At 31.6% G+C, this 21467-nt stretch overlaps 2 protein-coding genes across 3 annotated transcripts in view; both read left to right on the top strand.

The window, feature by feature from the left end:
* LOC123693992 (pyrokinin-1 receptor-like) overlaps nt 1-21467 on the top strand; it is a 51870-nt gene that overhangs the window by 15151 nt on the left and 15252 nt on the right. For both annotated transcript variants that reach the window (XM_045639280.1, XM_045639281.1), the window contains exons 2-3: nt 14086-14891; nt 21327-21433. In XM_045639280.1, the coding sequence (XP_045495236.1) occupies nt 14111-14891; nt 21327-21433 (888 nt within the window). In that variant the 5' untranslated portion in view covers nt 14086-14110. The remainder of the gene's footprint in view (nt 1-14085; nt 14892-21326; nt 21434-21467) is intronic.
* LOC123693704 lies at nt 2658-3374 on the top strand. Its single transcript, XM_045638899.1, has one exon. It carries the CDS (start codon nt 2658-2660, stop codon nt 3372-3374), a length of 717 nt encoding a protein of 238 aa, XP_045494855.1.

Genomic DNA, 21467 nt, shown 5'->3' with positions numbered 1-21467 from the left:
TCTCGAAAGTCGACAGGCGACACAGAAAATGCGACCTTTATAATTAGTATTATTTACCTCTAAATTGACTGACTTGTTAGTCAGTTAGTTGTTACTAACAATTAGTGTCATACGCCCAGCGACCAAACGGCTGAAGATTTTTGGATCTATTTAGTGGTGTGGTAGGTGAACAATAAGGTGTTTTGAATAAGAATAATTCGAATAACGAATTACACACGAAAGAAGAAAATAGCTGAGGCTTTTTTCTAGTATGTAGTATGCCTTCGCGAATGCCTTCGCAAATGCCTTCGCAAATGCCTTCGTAAATGCCTTCGCAAATGTCTTCGCGAATGCCTTCGCGAATGCCACCGCAAATGCCTTCACGAATGCCTTCGCGAATGCCTTCGCCAATGCCTTCGCGAATGCCATCGCAAATGCCTTCGCGAATGCCTTCGCCAATGCCTTCGCAAATGCCTTCGCAAATGCCTTTGCAAATGCCTTCGCAAATGCCTTCGCGAATGCCTTCGCGAATGCCATCGCAAATGCCTTTGCGAATGCCTTCGCGAATGCCTTCGCAAATGCCTTCGCAAATGCCTTTGCAAATGCCTTCGCAAATGCCGGCGGCCGTACCGCCGGCTGAAGATTTTTGGATCTATTTCGTGGTGTGGTAGGTGAACAATAAGGTGTTTTGAATAAGAATAATTCGAATAACGAATTACACACGAAAGAAGAAAATAGCTGAGGCTTTTTTCTAGTATGTAGTATGCCTTCGCAAATTCCTTCGCAAATGCCTACGCAAATGCCTTCGCGAATGCCTTCACCAATGCCTTCGCGAATGCCTTCGCAAATGCCTTCGCAAATGCCTTCGCAAATGCCTTCGCAAATGCCTTTGCAAATGCCTTCGCAAATGCCTTCGCCAATGCCTTCGCGAATGCCTTCGCAAATGCCTTCGCGCCGGCGGCCGTACCGCCGGCATTTGCATTTGAAGACCTGGATATAACTTTGGGTACATACTTGGTACATACAGTTGCTAGTTACATAATATTATTTTTTATTGTTGCCCCACCTTGAGCCCATGGCTAGCTACGCCCATGCATGTATTATATCTTCTTCAATTTCAATTGTGAGATTTGAAAAGGAAATTTTACGCGTCTGTCAGTCTGTCAGTACGGATCGTTTTTCCAGTTTAAAATTATTATAAAGTTATTTTGGGAACGAGTCGCCACTAAACAAACTTCATGGCTTACGTAGGACAATGGTAAAATTATAGTATACTATCGGTCCGCCCCGACTACGCCCGTGGTACATATTTCGCAAGGTATCTTATATGTTCTTTCTCGGGGTCTAAAGATTGTCCGTGCCAAATTAATTCATCAAAGTCGGTTGAGAGGTTTAAGTGGGAAAGCGTAACAGACAGACAGCGTTACTTTCGCATTTATGTATAATATTATTGTAGGGATGCTCAAATAAACTTTATTACAGGCGTCGGAGCTTTACAGATTTTTATACATATGTAATAATAATAAAATGTATTAAAGATTTTTAATGTAAAGTACATACTTTAATTTTTTACCTATCTTTAAAGTCATGAAATTAAATAGCAAAGAAAATATTGCGTGGGATTATCACCAAGACAAACACAGCATACCTTTATAGAAATCAATGAACCTATGCTACGGAAAAATCCTGCTGTTCCCATACCTAAAAATTCAAACACTAGAAATTAGAATCATTGAAAACAACATTGCAAAGAAACGTAGTTATCTACAAGTTATTAAAAAAAAACCTTTAATTAACTGAAATATAGTTAGAAATTAATATTATGTAATGCTATCTATCGCTTTCGATTGGAAAAATTCGCATTTTAATTAGTATTTAGAAACTGTAATTGCCAATTAGCGTGTTTCGTGTAGGTGTGCAACCTATCGTCTCATTTAAATTTAAATGACTTTTAACAGTAAATTATATTTTTTATATGGTAATAGTATGTAGCATCTATGTGTATGTATACTGACTAAATTGGCACAATGACCCAAAAAGAGTACCCGTAGTAACCTACGACGATAAGAGCCTCCATTTGACTATATCCTGCGCCATCTCTTACCAAGAAAAAAAACCATGTATTTAGACACCGTGTGTAACCCACAGGTGTAACCCACAAACTGTTTCCCTTTTAAACGGTTTCTGATCAGATAAGCCTTGTAATTTTTGAAATTGAAGTTAAGTCGACTCTAACAATTTTTTTGTTAAATTAATTTTATTTAAAATTTGCTTTATTAGTATCTGTTATTTATTAAATAATTGACTTCCGGTGACTGTCAAAGTAATACGTACAATTGTTGTGCTCCGCTATTTAAACCTCAATCATCTGTATAAGTTATCCATATTCAGTGAAAAGTGTAATTATTCATAAATAAACATCGAAACTGCACAAAAATCATCGGGTACTAAGAAAAGATAAGTTTTCAACAATTGAATTTACTAATTAATAATTCCATAATTCAAAGCATTTCGATAACCAACAGCTGTTATTGACAGATGTCACATATTTGACAAGTGTCAAATACATACTGCCAACATAAGGAAAATATCGGGAGTTGCCATTCGAAAAAGATAAGGGATAATATAAAAGTCGGGTGACACGATATTGACCATAGACTAAAACTAAATTTTTTAAAATGAATAATGAAGCACTTTTTGACAAACTTAAAACCGAAATGCAAAACCAAACTAAAGAAGTCTTAAATAAAATGGATGAAAAACTAGCACCTTTCACACGAGAAATTGAAGAATTACGATTAGAAAATAAAATTTTAAAAGAAAAAATAGCGAATTTGGAGAAAAACAGCAGATCAAACAACATTATTATTTATGGTCTTAAGGAAACAGAATCATCCCAAACAGATCTTTTGGAAAAAGTAACCCAGAAACTTACTACCCATCTGAACATTACGGTTGAACCTAAAGATGTAAATAAGATTTATAGAATCGGAAAAAAAGATACTGTTGGAGGGAAAACTAGACCAATACTCATGGCATGTGTTAATGGTTGGTTGAAAAATACAATTATGAAGAATAAGAAGAAACTTGGTGATGTTTACGTATCGGAAGATTTTCCTAAAGAGGTCTTGCAAAAAAGAAGAGAACTACACGAAAGGGTCAAAGAAGAACGAGATAAAGGGAATTATGCGACTATTAACTACGATAAACTTATTATTAAAGATTATTCTACACAGACAAACAACCGGAAAAGGGATCTATCCATATCACCAACTACCCCAATCCAGCCAGAGAAAAACGTACCGACAAAAAATAAGAAAAACGCATTCACACTAATGAGAGGCCGATCCAACTCTACAACATCTCTAACTGGAAAAGTAGAACACAAAGCATAGCAAATACCTATCAGCCACCGGAACAATATAACACAAACCACAATAGAAGAACTTAAAAATACTTTCCCCAAGCCGGTTGGTCACCGTGGGGACAACGACCAACACCCTCACCCCTCAAAAATGAAGCGCAACCATCTGTTAAAAATCTGCACCTACAACGTAAGATCCTTAGCATCACAAGAACGATTAATTGAACTGCTGCATGCACTGAAAAGCGTAGACTTCGATATTATAGGACTGAGTGAAGTAAGGAGAATGGGCTGCAAAATCGAAGAATTACAGGAATACATACTCTGCTATACAGGAGAAACAAAGGGACTATATGGCGTAGGATTTTTAATCAAAAAGCATTATAAAAATTGCATAGTAAATTATAGTGGAATATCTGAAAGAGTAGCGGTATTACAACTTAATCTAAACAAACAACTTCTTACACTTGTTCAAGCATACGCACCTACCGAAAAAGCGAGCGAGGAAGAACTTGATAGATTCTACAACGATCTTAGGACGGCCCAGGAAATTGAAGGCAAAACCGTATTCGTTATGGGAGATTTCAACGCCCAAATAGGACAACCATCTAGTCATGAAAATTTTGTAATGGGTAAGTTTGGATATGGGAGACGGAATGCTAGAGGTGAAAGATTAATTCAATATGCTTGCGAACAAAAACTGTTTATAATGAACACATATTTTAAAAAGAGGCACAATAGGAGATGGACTTGGGTGTCGCCAGACCATAGAACGAGAAACGAAATTGATTTTATAATGTGTAATGAACCTAAAATTATAAATAATGTAGAAGTTCTGAATAAACTGTCCTATCCGTCAGACCATAGATTAGTACGAGCATCTCTTTCATTAAAAATACCGAAATTGAGCAGGAAAACTTTCAGATCGAAACATAAGTTACCTTCAACTGACCAAGAAAAAATGTTCTACATAAAGCTACTGAAACAAAATTTAGAAAATAATATAAATCTCAATCATGATACAAAAAACATACAATATTTCTACGACAAATTAGAAAACATAATCTCAACAAGCGTTATTAAAAAACCTACAACTAATAACAGAGACAATAAAACTCACATACTAAGCGAATCAACAATAAAACTACTAAACAGGCGAACAGAATTATTAAAAACTAAAAATAAAACAAAAGAAATTAAAGAGGAACTTAAAAAATTGTTTAAATTATCAAATAAAGAAATAGCAAGAGATTACAAAAACCATAGAAGCAAAATTATAGAGAAAAACTTAGACAAATACAGAAGCATCAAACGAGCTAACAAAGAACTTACTACACATAAAGACTGGATACTTAAACTAAACAAAAAGCAAGACACAACTAAAACACGTCAGGATATTATTAACTACGCAACTTCATTTTATAAAGAATTATATAAGAAACCAGAAATAATGATACAAAATACACAGAAAAAGTCCTTGAGTACGCAACATAAGGTAGATATTGTAAACGAATTTGTTAGTGAGGACGAAGTATTAAAACATATCAAAAAACTAAAATCTGACAAAAGTCCAGGCCCAGATAATATTACCAATGAAGCTTTAAAGATAGGTGCACCAGTACTCACTCCATATCTCGCACAACTTTATAACTTAGTACTTCAAACCGAAAATGTACCTAAACAATGGTACTGCTCAGAGATAGTTTTGCTCTACAAAAAAGGTGATCCATTAGATATTGCTAATTATAGACCTATAATTAGCCTTCTATCTAGTATTTATAAACTTTTCACATCCATACTTTTGAGTCGGTTAACACCACTAATAGATTCCCAACAACCAATTGAACAAGCAGGCTTTCGTTCAGCCTTTTCAACTATAGATCATATCCACACGTTAGACCAAGTACTAGAGAAATATAAAGAGTTCAATCACCCGCTTTATGTAGCTTTTGTTGACTACTCAAAAGCATTCGACTCCATTACTCACTGTTCAATTTGGAAAGCGCTCGAATCATGCAAAATAAGTACCACATATATAAACATTCTAAAGAACATCTACTCTCATAGTGTAAGCAGAATACGGTTAGAAAACAAAGGAGAAGAGATACAAATCGGACGAGGAGTTAGACAAGGCGACCCCTTATCGCCAAAGCTGTTCATCGCAGTATTGGAGGACGTCTTCCAGAGTATTGACTGGAAAAACAAAGGGCTGTGGATTTCAGGCCGATATCTTAGTCATCTAAGATTCGCAGATGACATAGTTCTATTTGCCAACTCAGCCAACGAACTAGAACAAATGTTACAACTGTTATCGAACTCCAGCCAGGAAGTAGGCCTACATATGAACCTTCAAAAAACTAAAATAATGACCAATTCTCGAACTAAATTAATACAAATATCCGGTAATAAAATCGAATATGTTAACAGCTACATATATCTAGGAAAGCTAGTATCATTTAACGAAAACTGTAATGAAGAAGAAGTTGATAGAAGAATTAATGGGACATGGAAAAAATTTTGGGCTCAAAAAGAAATTTTAAAAGGAGACTACCACATAGGATTGAAGAGAATAGTGATGGATACTTGTATTTTACCTAGTTTGACATACGGGAGCCAGACATGGACATATACAAAGAAAATTAAAAACAAAATTACCACATGCCAACGTTCAATGGAACGAAGTATATTAAAAATAAAAAAAATACAGAAGATTAGAAGCAAAGACATAAGAAATAAAACTAAACTAACAGATGCTCTCCGCCAAGCTCTACATCTCAAATGGCAATGGGCGGGTCACATATCGAGATATACAGATAACAGATGGACATTACTGACAACTAAATGGGCAGGACCAACAGGAAAAAGGAAAAAAGGTAAACCAAGAAAGCGATGGGCTGATGATTTAATAGAAACGGTGGGCAAAAACTGGATGAAAATTTCACAGGATAGGATTACATGGAAGAGGAGAGAGGAGGCTTTTACCCAATAAGGGGTCCGTGGAAATAAGAAAAAATTAAACTAACATTAGATACTAAAATAAATTAAGTTAAACTAACAACTAACAAAACATTTGAAATGTAAATTTTGATTTATTACACGGAATAAATGAGCTTTATTATTATTATGTGTATCTCAATCCATAATACTCGGGTACCATCATAAGGAAGGTACCCGGTCCTTTGGAAGGCTTACGTGGGGACACGGATCCAACACGCAGAGGCCCTTTAGAGAACTTTACTGTGTTGTGGGACACCATTATTATTTATTAAATATTGGGAGTGTTGACGGTGTGAGGTTTGCAAAATCAAATAAAGCAGAGTTCGGTCAACCTCGAAACCATTAATTATATCATATATGAGTTTCAGCTAACTAATGCGATTATTGCAAAATTTACGAATAAACTTTTTATACTTTACCACAATACGATAAATCCTTGAAATGGATATTTATTTAAATCTCTATTAATAAGATTATATAATAGTTTTTGTAAGCCTCGTTGGTATTTTTTATATATTTTTTTAATTTCAACTTAATCGATTCATTAGATTTTTAAGTCATAAATAATGTGTTAAATATCTTTTCTGTACAATTTTTTGTAAATGTGTCCTTGAAGCAAAACGTTACATCACATAGTACATGTATCTAAGTTAAAATTTATCCAGTCAAAAAGAACATAAAAGACTGGAAAATAATAGCGACAAACTTCTTAGATTGTGATAAACATCGTGTGAAAATTTGTAATTTTAAACATTGTCGATATAATAACATGACCTCCCACTTGGTCAGCGTGATCCTCCTGTGACCTCCAATGGCTTCTAAATCCTTTGGAGGTCTCGCTATGTGCAGATAATAGTTTACATTTGAATATTTTCAATGTTATCAATTATCGTACATTCTCTGAATTATATAAAGCACACTACATACCTATATGTTTCGGTATACATATAAGCGCGGATAACAAATATGGTTTCAATCCTTTTAGAGCTGTGTAAAGATTTTTGTAAAGTGCTGGATGTATGGAAGCCCATTTTATCCCGCAACTGTAAAGGCTTTTCTTTTCTTCTTTCCCCTTATTTCTAGTGTGTCAAGCGTATCCATTATGACGTATAAAGAAGTTACTCAATAAAAATATCTAACTTGATAAATAACACCGTCCTTGATGCATTTAAACACGTAACATATTATGCATAAACGAATATAACTGATAATAATACAACGCAACGCAGAGAATGAAGAATAGGTAATATTCCTTGGAATAGATACTTAGTAATTTTATTTCATAGCCAATTTAAAACTATATAATATGCCAAGAAGAATATTGTTCGCACCTAAAAAATAAAAAAATAAAGTAGTAGTAGTAAACTAAAATTTTAAATGAAAACTAAAATCACCAATATCGACATGTTTGTCCGTCGGTTGCTATGATATAATGAATGGAAGTTATATTGAATTCTAATAGAACACTACTGAATGCTTCAGCCTTTATGGAGCTATGTGACAATCAACTATTTATAACCACCATAAATCCGAACACGGCCGTATTGTCGCGATCTCTCATAAAAATGGAAACAAACTTGCATGGTGTTATTGTAACATAAATCTTATTTTTATCGAGTATCCGTAAAATCTCTAAGTATCAAATCAGTTGTTAAATCCTTTCAATTAGATTCACTACACGCATTCCGTTTCTCTAGCTCGTTAAAAATAAAACTGCTAGCAATTAAAACTAAAAAAAAATATCTGCTTTAATAATTCTGCAGTTCAGTTTAATTTGATTAAGGTTATGCGAAGGCTTAGTTCATTATTTAAGACATGTACCGGAGTTAAAAGCAACTTATATATTATTCAAATTATTTAAAAATTACATGATTAGTATTGCAGAGACTAATTAATTACGTTAATTATTTCACTAAGAAGCTTTCCAGAGCCTAGTTATGCCAATTGAATCAGTGCAATTTTCAATATTTAATAATGTACGAAGACCGTACAAGCTATTCGAGACAAATAAATTCAATACAATAAAGGAGAGTTTGTACAGGTAAGAACACATAATAACTATCAAGATGCTTTGCTATAATATTATACGCTCTTACAATATTATTAACCCAAGATCTATTGCCTTCTAACACCATCGTTTTACTACCAATATTCTGTAAGTATAAAATTAAATAACGTAAATCGAAGCATAAAACAAACATCTCTATAAATTTAATGACAACTGTATTTATTGTACATTCTGTAGCCATTGGACCCGTATGTTTACTAGTAAATACGGAAGTATTGTCTCGTTTTAAAATATTTATATTACATTGAAATTTCCCTTTCAAAAATATGGTTATGTGGACAAAAACTTGAATACTTATTTTTTATTATTTTAGATTGTAAGAGTACTAAGAATCGCAAATATGTTATGAAATAGTTTATAGTTTCATAGTAAATTATGAGGAATCATAAAAAATTGCTAGCTCTGACCAAATGGAGACAACATAATTGAATATGTGGCCAAACTTTGGTAAACTTGTATCTACATTGAGGATATTGTAGTCTAGAACTCTAACCCTTATTTGCATTTAAGTCTAGATATACAAGAAAATTTGTTACGTAAATTGTTAGATACGAGCTTTCATGAGAAACCAATAAATTTTGCGAGAATTTACTAAATACGTATGCTTTGCTAACAAGTTGAGTTGTTTGAGTTTTTTTTAAATCTAACTATCCCATTAAAGTCGTGTTAGTTACACCATTTATAACACAAGAATGGATGAACTAAATTTAATGATATATTATGCTTTGTTGAATTTGTATTAGCTTGGATTAGGATTAATGATACAAATAAAAAAAGACTACAAACGAAAAAAAAATGCATTTACTTTTCGTATGTCCGAAAAACGCATAAGACAATAAATTAAAAATTAAAATACAAACTAATTAAATGTACATGATATTATATAAAATATTTTAAAGTAATATAAACATACTTAAATGTACATAAGATAACCTTGTGTTAATTTTTGACTAGATATTTGAGTTTTTCCTGTGTTCTGATATAAATAATAGCAATTAATGGTTAACATAAGTCATAACATAAAAAGCATTTTTGTTTCATCTTTCCTTAGCTTTATCATTACCACAATACACAGACTGATTTTAATTAAAGTCACACGTTGTACGGCTGAATTATTAATTATTAAGGAAAGCCACGCTGTTGATAAATTGTGTCACAATCTATCCAAATTCCAAGTACAGTATCATATTATATTATATTTGTTATATTATGCTTATTTTTCTTGGCATTCCATATTTATGTCGAGTGAAAACGTAGTATAATAGTTTTAATCACGTATATATCTGTCAACTGTGTTTTAATTTTATTCCTCCTAGAACCAAACGTAAAGTATGTACATATAGGTAAACGTATATTGTAGAAGCAAGTGGTTCAAGTTCATTCATCAATAAATAATTAGAAATACATAAATGATGATTGAAGGTAAATATGTATCAAACATTATATTTAACTCTTCTTTTAGAATCTTAAAATCAAACTCAATTTCAATTTTTAAAAAGGAAAAAACGGAACCCTTATAGGATCACTTTGTTGTCCGTCTGTCCGTCCGTCCGTCTGTCAAGACCCTTTTTCTCAGGAACGCGTGGAGGTATGAAGCTGAAATTTATATCAATTACTCAGGTCTACTGTCCCTTGAAGCTGTGAAAAAATCAAACTTCTAAGCCAACGCAATCAAAAGATACAGCCGTATATGCTGCAAATTTTCGACACTTGCAAGGGAATCAAAACCTACAGGGTGCTTCCCGTGAACTCAGAATCTTGAAATTTAGTACGAAGCAACGTCTTATAGCATAGATAAAGGAAAAATTACGAAAACCATAAATTTTTAGTTACATCACATAATATATATTTTTTTAATAATTTTAAACTTACTACCCATTTCCTCATAAACGCGTAGAGGTATTAAATTGAAATTCATACAAAATACTCAGGTCTAATAACTTTAAGCTGTAACAAAATCAAACTTCTATGTCAACGCAATCAAAAGAAACAGCAATTTAAGCTGCATATTTTGAAACACGCAAGTACTCTCAAGGGAATCAAAACCTAAAGGGTACTTCCAGTCGACCTAGAATCTTGAAATTTGGCATGAAGCAACGTTTTATAGCACACATAAAGGAAAAATTCCGAAAACCTTAAATTTAACGGAACCCTCGGTGTGTGAGTCCGACTCGCACTTGGCCGGTTTTTTTCTCTTCTTTTAAACTTATATTCAGCATGTCAATAATCGTTGGGCGTTAAAGTGAAATTTATTAGTTTTTTTCCCAACTCATCATCTAAAAAATATTCAGACGGCAAGGGTTCGTAAATAATATATTTAGAGATTTATTCGAACCGAATATTTAGAGAGGTCTTGATTCAACACTTTGATTTCCTTTGATATATGATCAAGTTTTGTTCCAATCGATTAACTAGGATAAACAAAAGTATTTTGTATATTTTATGATTTTAAAAAGACTGTATATAATATATTTACATACAATATGCATGTATTTATATCTATATGACCCATAAGGCAACAAGATTATTATTTCGTGAATAGATGAAGAAGAATTGAACGCTTTCAACAACAATAAGAAAAATAGAAGGCAAAATCTTATATCGGTTCCAATTAGGTAACTGGAAAAAGTGCGGTAGAGATGACGATATTATTGCGAAGTCTTGTTAATGTTGACAACATCTCCGAGTTAGTTGTGAACAGTTTTGCATTTATAATAGGATCAATTACAGTTCTATAGTTTGCGACTTCGGTACAAGTTTAATTGATATCAAAGAGAAATGGTTTCTTGTTATTTAAGTAATTGTAAATCATCGATTAATGTTATTGAATAGTGTCGTGCTTATGATATGTTCAATGTTGTTGATTATTTTTCCGACCCAAATATCGGCCAATAGAATTGCACCATTCGACGTCACGTGGTACAACCTACATGGTATTATATTGATAATTTTTTGAAAATTTTCTCTGGTCGTTGACGTCAAATTGACAGGTTGAATTCAATTGTGAAATTATATTGGCCGACATTTGGGACGGAAAAATAATCCCCCGAATACCACACGAGCTTCAAAATTATCTGGCATTTCCCTCAAGGTTCCCTGCAAACAAATAAAGTCGTCAAGTTTTTCAGGAAAAATCATTTTTTAACCTTGACTAAAAACTTGACTCCTTCATTTGTTTGCAACGAACCTATCGGAAAATACCCGATAATTTTGAAGCTCTTGTGGTATTATAAGTGAATATTTTTGGTGTGTTATATATTAGGGATAGATTGGTACTTGGTAGGAGCATGTATTTGTTAAATAGCTTATCTTCTAAATTGTTCTCAGTTTCTGAGTTCCGGAATAAGTTTTTTTGGTTTAGATGGTAAATTACTGGGAAAACTAGTTAAGTGATACTTAACCAACAAAAAATTACTAACAAAAGGAAAACACATTTTATATATAGAAATTGATTTACTTTGATGATAAGGAAAAAAATTACGTGCGAAACTAAAGTATTTAAAAAGAAATACTACGAATGGTTTTTAACGTTCGATTTTATCATTCTTCGATATCAAGAATTCAACCGAGCGTAAAAATGTTTATCGTTACAAATTTGAACCATTTAAATATGGTCGAAAATATTCATGGTATTGGAATATTTCAATGAAATGGTTATAATGCCCTTGTCTATGTTATAATGGGTTTACGAGGTTCCTTGGGTCATACTCACACTGCAGATGCGTGATAAGATTGATAAGGGTCGACTTTGAAGCGGGCTTCCCGTAATGAAAGGGATGTACCATATCTTTAGGTGCTCATTAACGTCTTTAAATACTGCCCTGAATAGCACACTAGTATGATTTGAGTCATTTTAAGTATGATTGAAGAATTACCTACCTACATTGAAAAGTGTATAAATTATATTGAAAAGGCCTGTTTCATGATAAATTTTGCATTTTAATGTTATAAAAATAAATAAATATAAATTTAAAGGTGATATACGATAAGGTAAAATAAAGTAAACCTCATTTTTTTAAATTAGAGGGATTTGTTATTATCAAAATATGGTCCTTACCATTTACAAATCATCCATCCATGGCCAATATTTATCTATTTCTTTTAATATTTATTTTCTATATAATATCTTTTATTATATTATATAGTATATATATTATATACTTTGTACGTTTTGCTAAATAATAGCTAATCTTTTATTTTTCTAGTATGAGTAAATATTGATATAATTTCTGAACACATGTTACAGTAATATTAGTTTCGTCACAATTTTCCCAAGTGTATTTAATATTAGAAAATATATATTCTCTATTTACTTTTATCGCTGCCCGGCAACAAAGCTATATAAACATGGTGGACTTACGAACATAATTGTACTGCAATTTTCCTTATTTGTTTCATAAATAATTAAAAAGCAGGAAAAGGGCAAGCATGAAGCCAACCAAATGCTTTTTTTTGTAATTGAGAACCTTTACCATTTCCTACTTGTTATAAAACTGATGTTTAATTAAAACATAATTTAAAATCAGCTTAAGAAAAACAAATTTAAAGCTTTGAAATTAAATGAAAGGCTGATCAGATTTTAATAAAACGTAAATTAATCAATTTCTATTCCATCTATATAATGTAGAGCGTTTCTCATATTTTGGAGTATTGTTCTTATTTTATTCATATTGAAGTCTTATTATTCAAGTACGTAATTAATTTATACACTAGCAACTAGCAGTCATATTATAATGGATTTATTTAGCATTTAAAAAAACGGCGTAATACGTACCTCTTTATTTATAAAATGTAACATAATAGCAATAACTAATTTCTACAATACTTAATTATACTATTGTTTGATAAACAAGAATATTAATCATGACAAAATGGGTTTTTGTATTAGGCGTACCTACGCTACGCCAAACCATAATTTTATCTCCTATATTAAACCTTAATTTAGTGATTCTGAGTGACTTGCTTATTTTAATCGCTTCAAACATTGAGGTAGTCTATAATCTAGATAACGAATATAATATTTGTAACATCATACATTAAAATAAGAAAATATAATATATGTCACAGTCATCTGTTTGAATTTGCTATTTGATTAAATGCGCTAGCGCTTTCATTGAATGACGATATTTAATTGAATGATTAACGGACAACTCGTCAAATTATTGAATGTAACGTTCAACGTCTTCAGTCTTGACCATAGAAATCTAAATAACAATGGTCTTGACTGAATGTCATTTAGGATATTCCGGTATCCTTCCAAAGTTCTACGTTCAGGTTTCTTTAAATCTATTTCTAAATGTTAATAAATTTTAATTAAGTCTGTCTCAAATCACAACCAATAAATTATTGAATATTCTTACGCATCTGTGTCAGGGTCAACATTCTTTACTATACTGATCACGGAAATAATTCCGTTAGTAAGGCGCCATTCATGTATAATATTCATATTTTTGATCGAAGCAACCATAACTTGAATAATTTTTCTTGAGTTGACCAAATAATTAATATTTTCCTCCTTTGTAATGTGGTATCATATTTTGACCCACGCCATTTTTCAAGTTAAATGAAGTCAACGGAAATTAAATGTATTTAAGAATAATTATTCGCAAAAAGATTATTCGCATTCATAATGATTATTTTATTTTTAGAAATATTAACATTTGTTTTTCTTTTCTAGGAGGAGGGATGGAGAAGCGGTGAAAATGGATTTGGACGAAGATGACTTGTGGGCTAATAAAACAAATGTCACAGAAATTACTCCGTTACCAGAACACGAGTCCCTGAATGTGATTGTACCTCTTACGGTCATTTATTCTATTATTTTTGTCGCTGGCATTTTAGGAAATATCAGCACTTGTGTAGTGATCGCAAGAAATCGTTCTATGCACACAGCGACAAATTTCTACTTATTTAGTCTCGCATTATCTGATCTCCTTCTTTTGATTTGTGGCCTGCCGATAGAACTGTATCGCCTTTGGGACCCAAATTCTTATCCCCTGGGCGAGCCCTTATGCCTGTCGATGGGCTTAATATCCGAGACATCAGCCAACGCTACAGTGTTAACTATAACTGCGTTTACCGTAGAGAGGTACATAGCAATATGCCGTCCGTTTATGTCGCACACTATGTCCAAATCTTCGAGAGCCGTGCGTTATATCATGGTTATCTGGGTGTTTGCATTGTGCACTGCGGTGCCGCAAGCGATGCAATTTGGTATAGTGACATTCAATGAAAAGGGACGTGATATAAGTGCGTGTACGGTAAAAGGACACGGTGTACATGAAGTGTTTGTTATATCCAGTTTTGTGTTCTTCGTCGTACCGATGTCTCTAATAACAGTGTTGTATGTACTGATTGGTGTAAAACTGAACACGTCGCGTGTGTTACATCCAGTGAAGAAATCGTCCATAGAGAGTAGGGATAAAAATGGTTCGACGCGTTACAGAAATGGAGCGTCACAAAGAAGAGTTATAAGGATGCTAGGTGAGTTTATTTTATTTTCAATCTAATGCATGTATGTGCACCTTTATATCCAGCGAACAAATTGAATTGCTTTCACGATATTTCGCTCAGACTTGCATCCAAAAAGATTTGCATCTTAAGAGTAATCGATTCACATTTACCTACTCTTATTTGTGTCAGAATGGGAGGGAGGTATATAGATTGATTTTAGTGCAATATAGGTATGTGTACAGTGTGTTATTAGAATGCATAAAGGTAGTTTTCATATAGGTAGCAACTATAGTAGGTATATTAATATTGTTTAACAATCAGAAATAAAAAAGTAAACATTTTTATATTTGACATAATTATATAATTTTAACTATGTAACTAGGTAGGTATAAGAAAACCGATAACTGCAGTGTAATTTTTTGATTTGTGATGCTTATTTCGTAAAATTTTCAGTATTGTTCTAAAACCAGAGAATAGCAATACAATTATTCGTAAATTAAATGCATACATTTTAGAAGATAGATATTAAAATACAGGAACCGTGAGAGCAAAGTAATTTGAACAGACAGGGCAGAAGCTGTACAGTGTTTCTGGCATTTCAACTACAAAAATATTATTTAAGATTCAACTTTTTTAATAGGTACTGTTTAATTGTGGTGACGATTCCTCTGTAAGCGCAGTATGCATTTTATAACCAAATTATATTTCGAAAATAACGAATTTTAAACGGAAAAACGAATTTCAATGTAAAATCGAACAAGTAAGTACTTTCGTAATACATCTCAAATATTGAATGAAGGCTCAAAATATATAATTTATAAATTTATAAGCTTAGTTTATAAGGTACAAAATAGTTAAATATATAGAGTAAGACTTACTGCTTCTCACTTATATCAATATAATTTATTCATTAATGTCTAATATTTTATTGTAGTTGATTGCAGTTTAGCTATAATGCCACAAATACACAACTATCAATAAAGTTTGTAGTAATTAAGTTGCGAGCTGTAATACAGGTTAAAGCCTCACTACTGAACGTTTCAACATCGTTTGAAGCTTCCGGTATAAGGCACTTAAACCTTTAAATCCCACTTCCCATTGCACTGATGAGATACGTCATTATGCTCCGTATTTTGATATATTGTAGGATATTATCTTAAATATTATCTATACATATAATAAATCTGTAGAAGGGTCAATTCTGTACATTGAAAATATTGAAAAAATAAATAGCAGGGGGTGTTACTGGATCGATACCAAACCCAAATATGTGATTAAAAAAATTTTTGTCTGTCTGTCTGTCTGTCTGTCTGTCTGTCTGTCTGTCTGTATGTGAAGACATCACGTGAAAACTAACGGTTCGATTTCGATGAAACTTGGTATAATTATACCTTATTATCCTGGGCGTAAAATAGGATACTTTTTATCCTGGAAAAATACGTAGAAAAAAAATTAATCTTAATTTTTCAGTTGTATCCATAGACGTTGTTCTGTAGAACCGCGAAAACACGTTGCGTATTATTATACCTAGCCGTATTTGGGTCCAATAGATATTTATAATATGTCATTGTCAGAGTTACTCAAAATGGAGAAATAAACCATCCACGCGAAGACGGACATCCGCGCGAACGGAGTCGCGGGCGGAAGCTAGTCTTAAATATAGTTAAAAGTTTTTATTAACTAGCTGACCCGAAAGACGTCGTGTCTTATAAATAGATGTTAATTTTACTTTTTGTAACATAATTTCTTAAGTTTATCTTCGATAAGATCTTTCTCTTGACAAAAAAGTACACGACGAGAAGTATCGAAATGGTCCAGCCACCGTGACTAAGGGAATGCATTTTTATATAATATAGAAATTAGAAAAGTGATAATTTATGAGTGGGCTATAATTGGATTCGATCATGATCGATGTTTATAAAACGACGACTGAAAATAAATATGAAAATATCACGACGACTCGCTTTTGCAGCGGAAGATGGATCTGCTAGAAAAATTTTATGCTTTGAACATTTTCTAATAATTAGCTGGCATTTTCTATAAATTTATTCGATTTTTTATAGTCAGCTAGCTTATGTAAACTTTTTACTATGTGCATTTGTTGCATTTGCATTTATTAAAGCTAAGGAATTGATGATAAATTAATATTTACCCTGTCTTCTCAGTATCTCTATTTCATGTTGTCGAAATATCTTAGATAGAATTCCTTTACCACATGGTGTCTTGTAAATTAATAACCATTTTGTATGCCAAGCTCTAGTATCGTGTTTATCGCATGAATTATATCTGAACTATGTGAGTACCTAGCGAGTACTAAGATTTAGAAGGATAGGTAGGTAACCATGAGAACAGAACTATGCATTATTTACATTACTATATAAGAACATTAGTTGTAATATAAAGTGAATAAGCAAAGTTTTAAATTAGATAAATCACATAAAATATATGAGTCGCTACTTTAACAATAATCTAAACTATAGAAATATAAAGTAGCTTACCGCCCGTGGCTTCGCCCGCTTTGTCTAAAACCTAATAAATTATATTCTAAATCATTCTCTATCTATTAAAAAAACGCATCAAAATCGAGAGTTTGTTTTATACTATGTAGTGGATTAACAAACACGAGCATTAAAAGACATTTCAGAAGAACAATCGCAAATAAAAGTTGTAAAACCATTTGAACTATTTTTAGAATTTCCGAACGTTGATTTCGATGAACGACATGCCAATAGGTACTATAATTATTTAGTGATAAGAATGCTACACGGTTCGATAAAATTCTATAATGTGAATCTATGGCCTTGAAACATTCCGCTTCAAGTCCAGTATGTAAATGCAATGTTACGAAAACTCTATGGTATATAAATTCGTTTTATATACAGTGTACAAATAAAATTTAAAGACTCTTTATATACTGGCAAAATTGATGAATGCATACTAGTAAATAATGCAGGAAAGTATATAAATAGGATAGAAGGAATTAAGCATTTACACCGATTCAAGATAGCGGTATTATTTCATTAAAAAAAAAAAATGGGACTCGGGACCTAAAATCGACTCGACTCTATAAGCTTTTTTAATTTTTTATTTATTTTAAAAATAATGATGACAAAATCAATTCACGTTTATTTAACTATAAATTTAAAATGACTATAAATGAGGGAACGGATATTAATCTCAGGTCGTCCAACCCAAATACCTATAATAATAAAAGCGCTTCTGGCAATCACTTCATCTCCTGTTTGTATTATCTAATAAAAGAATTATAAAAAATTAAGTCCACAACATAAATCTATACCAATATTATAAAGCTGAAGAGTTTGTTTGTTTGTTTGTTTGAACGCGCTAATCTCAAGAACTACTGGTCCGATATGAAAAATTATTTCGGTGTTAGATAGCCCATTTATCGAGGAAGACAAACAGGAGCGAAGCTCTGCGGGTAAAATCGCAGGGCACAGCTAGTAAGTAGTTAGTATTAAACAAAAGGTACACACGTGCTTTACTCAAGTATTTTTTTATTGAACGTTGTCACTGGGTAAAGATTAACCTCGTTTGATATTATTTTGTACCAACTTTGTACAAATAAAGAACCATAGAGAAAAGATATTCGACGTTCTAGTTTTATTCCTTTACTATACAAACATACATGGTATGTGTTAATAAATATTCATTAGCATTTTCAGGGCCATAACTATATTAATATTCAATTATTGTATCATTAAAAATATTGTTTAAAAGTGTCGCTTATATATTTGGTAAAAATAATTGTAATGTTAGTAACATTACAATTATTTTTCAAATTGTCCGCATTTTATCACATAAATTTTCTTTATAATTAAATTAGAGTTCTCATGCCCGTCAACGTAAAAAAGCTTTATCTTTATTCGCTTTATTATTATATTATGCTTTATTATTTATTTTAGAATAGATAACGTATATGTAGGTATAATAATATGTATGTTTAAATTTGGGTTTTATCATAGGTAGTTAATGCCTATTATAATCTACCTGTAGATGGAAGATTCGCGAGGTTTGAGTTTCAAATAAATCAAAGAAAACATTACAAACAACAAACGATAAAAGCTAATGTTGTTGTTTTATTAGTTCTATTCATCTAACAATTCGACTCTTTGTTGAACCAGCTTATAATATTATGTTCTGTGTATCTTCACCTTAACCCAAGTCTCTAAAATAACAACCATACCCCGTAACCTTCATTAAAAATTATGATTATATGTTGTACGCAATTGCTTAAAATTAACAACAACATAATACATTTATAATTATCAGTCAAAATATTATGTATCTAAGATATTTAGAAAGGAATGTGGTTTATAATAATTTTAATTACTGTAAATATATAGGTATATGTGTTAAAAACTGAGTTATACGTATCTAGGTACTTATTCAAATTAATTTTTGCAACTTCCGTTATTAGGAAACAATCTTCGTACTGAAATGGTAAAAAATGTAAAATGTAAAATGACCCTTATGAATTAATTCTTCATGATTTATGAAGTACATAGGTACATGTAGCCTCGTTTGTTACTGATATTTTAACACTAGATATATTAAAGTATCTGAATGTAAATGAAGGTAAAGTCTCTATAATCTCTATATCTGTAAATCAGGCGGTTAATGATTTCTTAATACTTACCTACAATTATTTAGGGTAAAAAGTTCTATGGAGGATAACTTAATACGATATTTTCATTTAGTATAAACTTATAGTAGAAAATTCGTCGCACTAGACGGAAAATAAAAAAATATCGAGGCGAATGAGGTCAAGGATTTCTAAATAAAGATATAGTGCGAATAATGGAATCAAAGATTAGTTTTGATTATGTATTTCTTTTAGATGATAGGACATCGTAATTTTAAATTTTATTTAAAAAGTATGACATGTTATACTAACACAATTTTTTTTTTCCTTTTCAACTATAAAAAAAATCTTTGACTAGTTCCTGCAGATTTAAAATAACAGTAAACTGGTTTTGGAATTTCCTGATTCTTAATAATATGATTGTTTTATGCAATCGAAAACATATATTTGTATATTCAATATAAGAAACCTGAATCTGTACCTTGGTTATGTTTCAATCCGTATTTAATTCAGAGCATTAAAAAATAAATACTTAAATGAAAATGTTGTATTAATCATATTAGTTTCGGGTAGGTATATATAGGTATAATTATTTATAGAATTCGGTAATGTGAAAATCTTGTAACAGTATATCCGGCGACATAACACTAAGTATACGAATGTAAATAAAATTTGTTAGCTTTCCCGCCATAAAGGCTTCGAGTCGTGGTGTCACTTTGACATTGAAATGCGTGACACAATAAAATAAGGAAATTCGATTGAAAGTAAGATTTCAATAGATAAAATGGTGTACTTGTAGGTGAAAGGTTCTAGAAGTTTGGAAAAAACTATCTACCTATATTATAATATGCATATCAGACACATTGTTAACAGTAAATTTTACTTGTATAGGACATTCATATAGTAAGTAGGTAATTTAAGAAGAAAAAAATTTGTACCTAGTTATTAACCGACTTCAAAAAAAAGGAGGAGGTTATCAATTCGGCCGGTATATTTTTTTTTTTTTTTAATGTATGTACACCGATTACTTCGAGGTTTCTGAACCGATTTACGTGATTCTTTTTTTGTTCGATGCGGAATGGTGTCGAATTGGTCCCATAAAAATTTTATTCGGATAGGCCCAGTAGTTTTTATTTTATGAGCATTTTTGTCTGTAGGTATTTGTAAATTTTGCAAGTGCAAGTTTGAAGTCGGTTGTTTTTAACGCAGTTATCACTTGTTTTAAAAATTACGATATTATATTGATGATAATACATTTGACTCTTTGGACCAAAATTTAAACCAATATATCTATTACAGTTATACAACATCATTAATGAAACTAGTGAATAAATCACTCATATCTACCAGACCTATATCTTATCGTAAATTAAACCAATGTTTTGGCATCATACCTACCTTGTATAGAAGACGTACCTATATTTGCTTCATATTGTATCCATAATCCACAAATTATACAGATATATGTATAACTAATTAAACAGATAAGGCAGTGAATTATATTACCGTATTATAGTATTCATATTCATTCATAATAATTTATATGTGATTCTTTACGCTATAAACAATAAATATAACATCTGTTTTGTTTCCAACTGTTTTGCATAATAGCGGAATAAAAAGATAATTATTAAATATGCAGAAAAAAAAATAGGCTGGAGTTCATCCATGTTAACTCTACACAAACACCAAATATTATGTATTTGTATGCCTTCATTATTTTTCTACATATTTTGTAATTTATTGACTAGTGTTATAGCAATTTCGATATAAATATTGATACCTACAACATTGAGACTAGATTAATTGGTAGGTATTTAATTTATTATCTGTATTTTATCATTATTATTTTTCTCTTTTAGTTGCTGTGGCACTATCCTTCTTCCTATGCTGGGCACCGTTCCACGTTCAGCGAATAATTGCAATTTATGGCAAGAATTTGGAACATCCTAGCGATACATTTTATCTGGTGAGTAGAAAATAAACTATGAAATATCAACACT

This window comes from Colias croceus, chromosome 8 (genome assembly GCF_905220415.1).
Source record: "Colias croceus chromosome 8, ilColCroc2.1".
NCBI classification, from domain to species: domain Eukaryota; kingdom Metazoa; phylum Arthropoda; class Insecta; order Lepidoptera; family Pieridae; genus Colias; species Colias croceus.
Note: the sequence above shows the minus strand (reverse complement) of the source record. Positions and strands in the feature narration are given on the sequence as shown.

Bases quoted from the DNA above. Each gene is read 5' to 3' on its own strand.
- LOC123693704 (XM_045638899.1), top strand. From the start codon at position 2,658: ATGAATAATGAAGCACTTTTTGACAAACTTAAAACCGAAATGCAAAAC.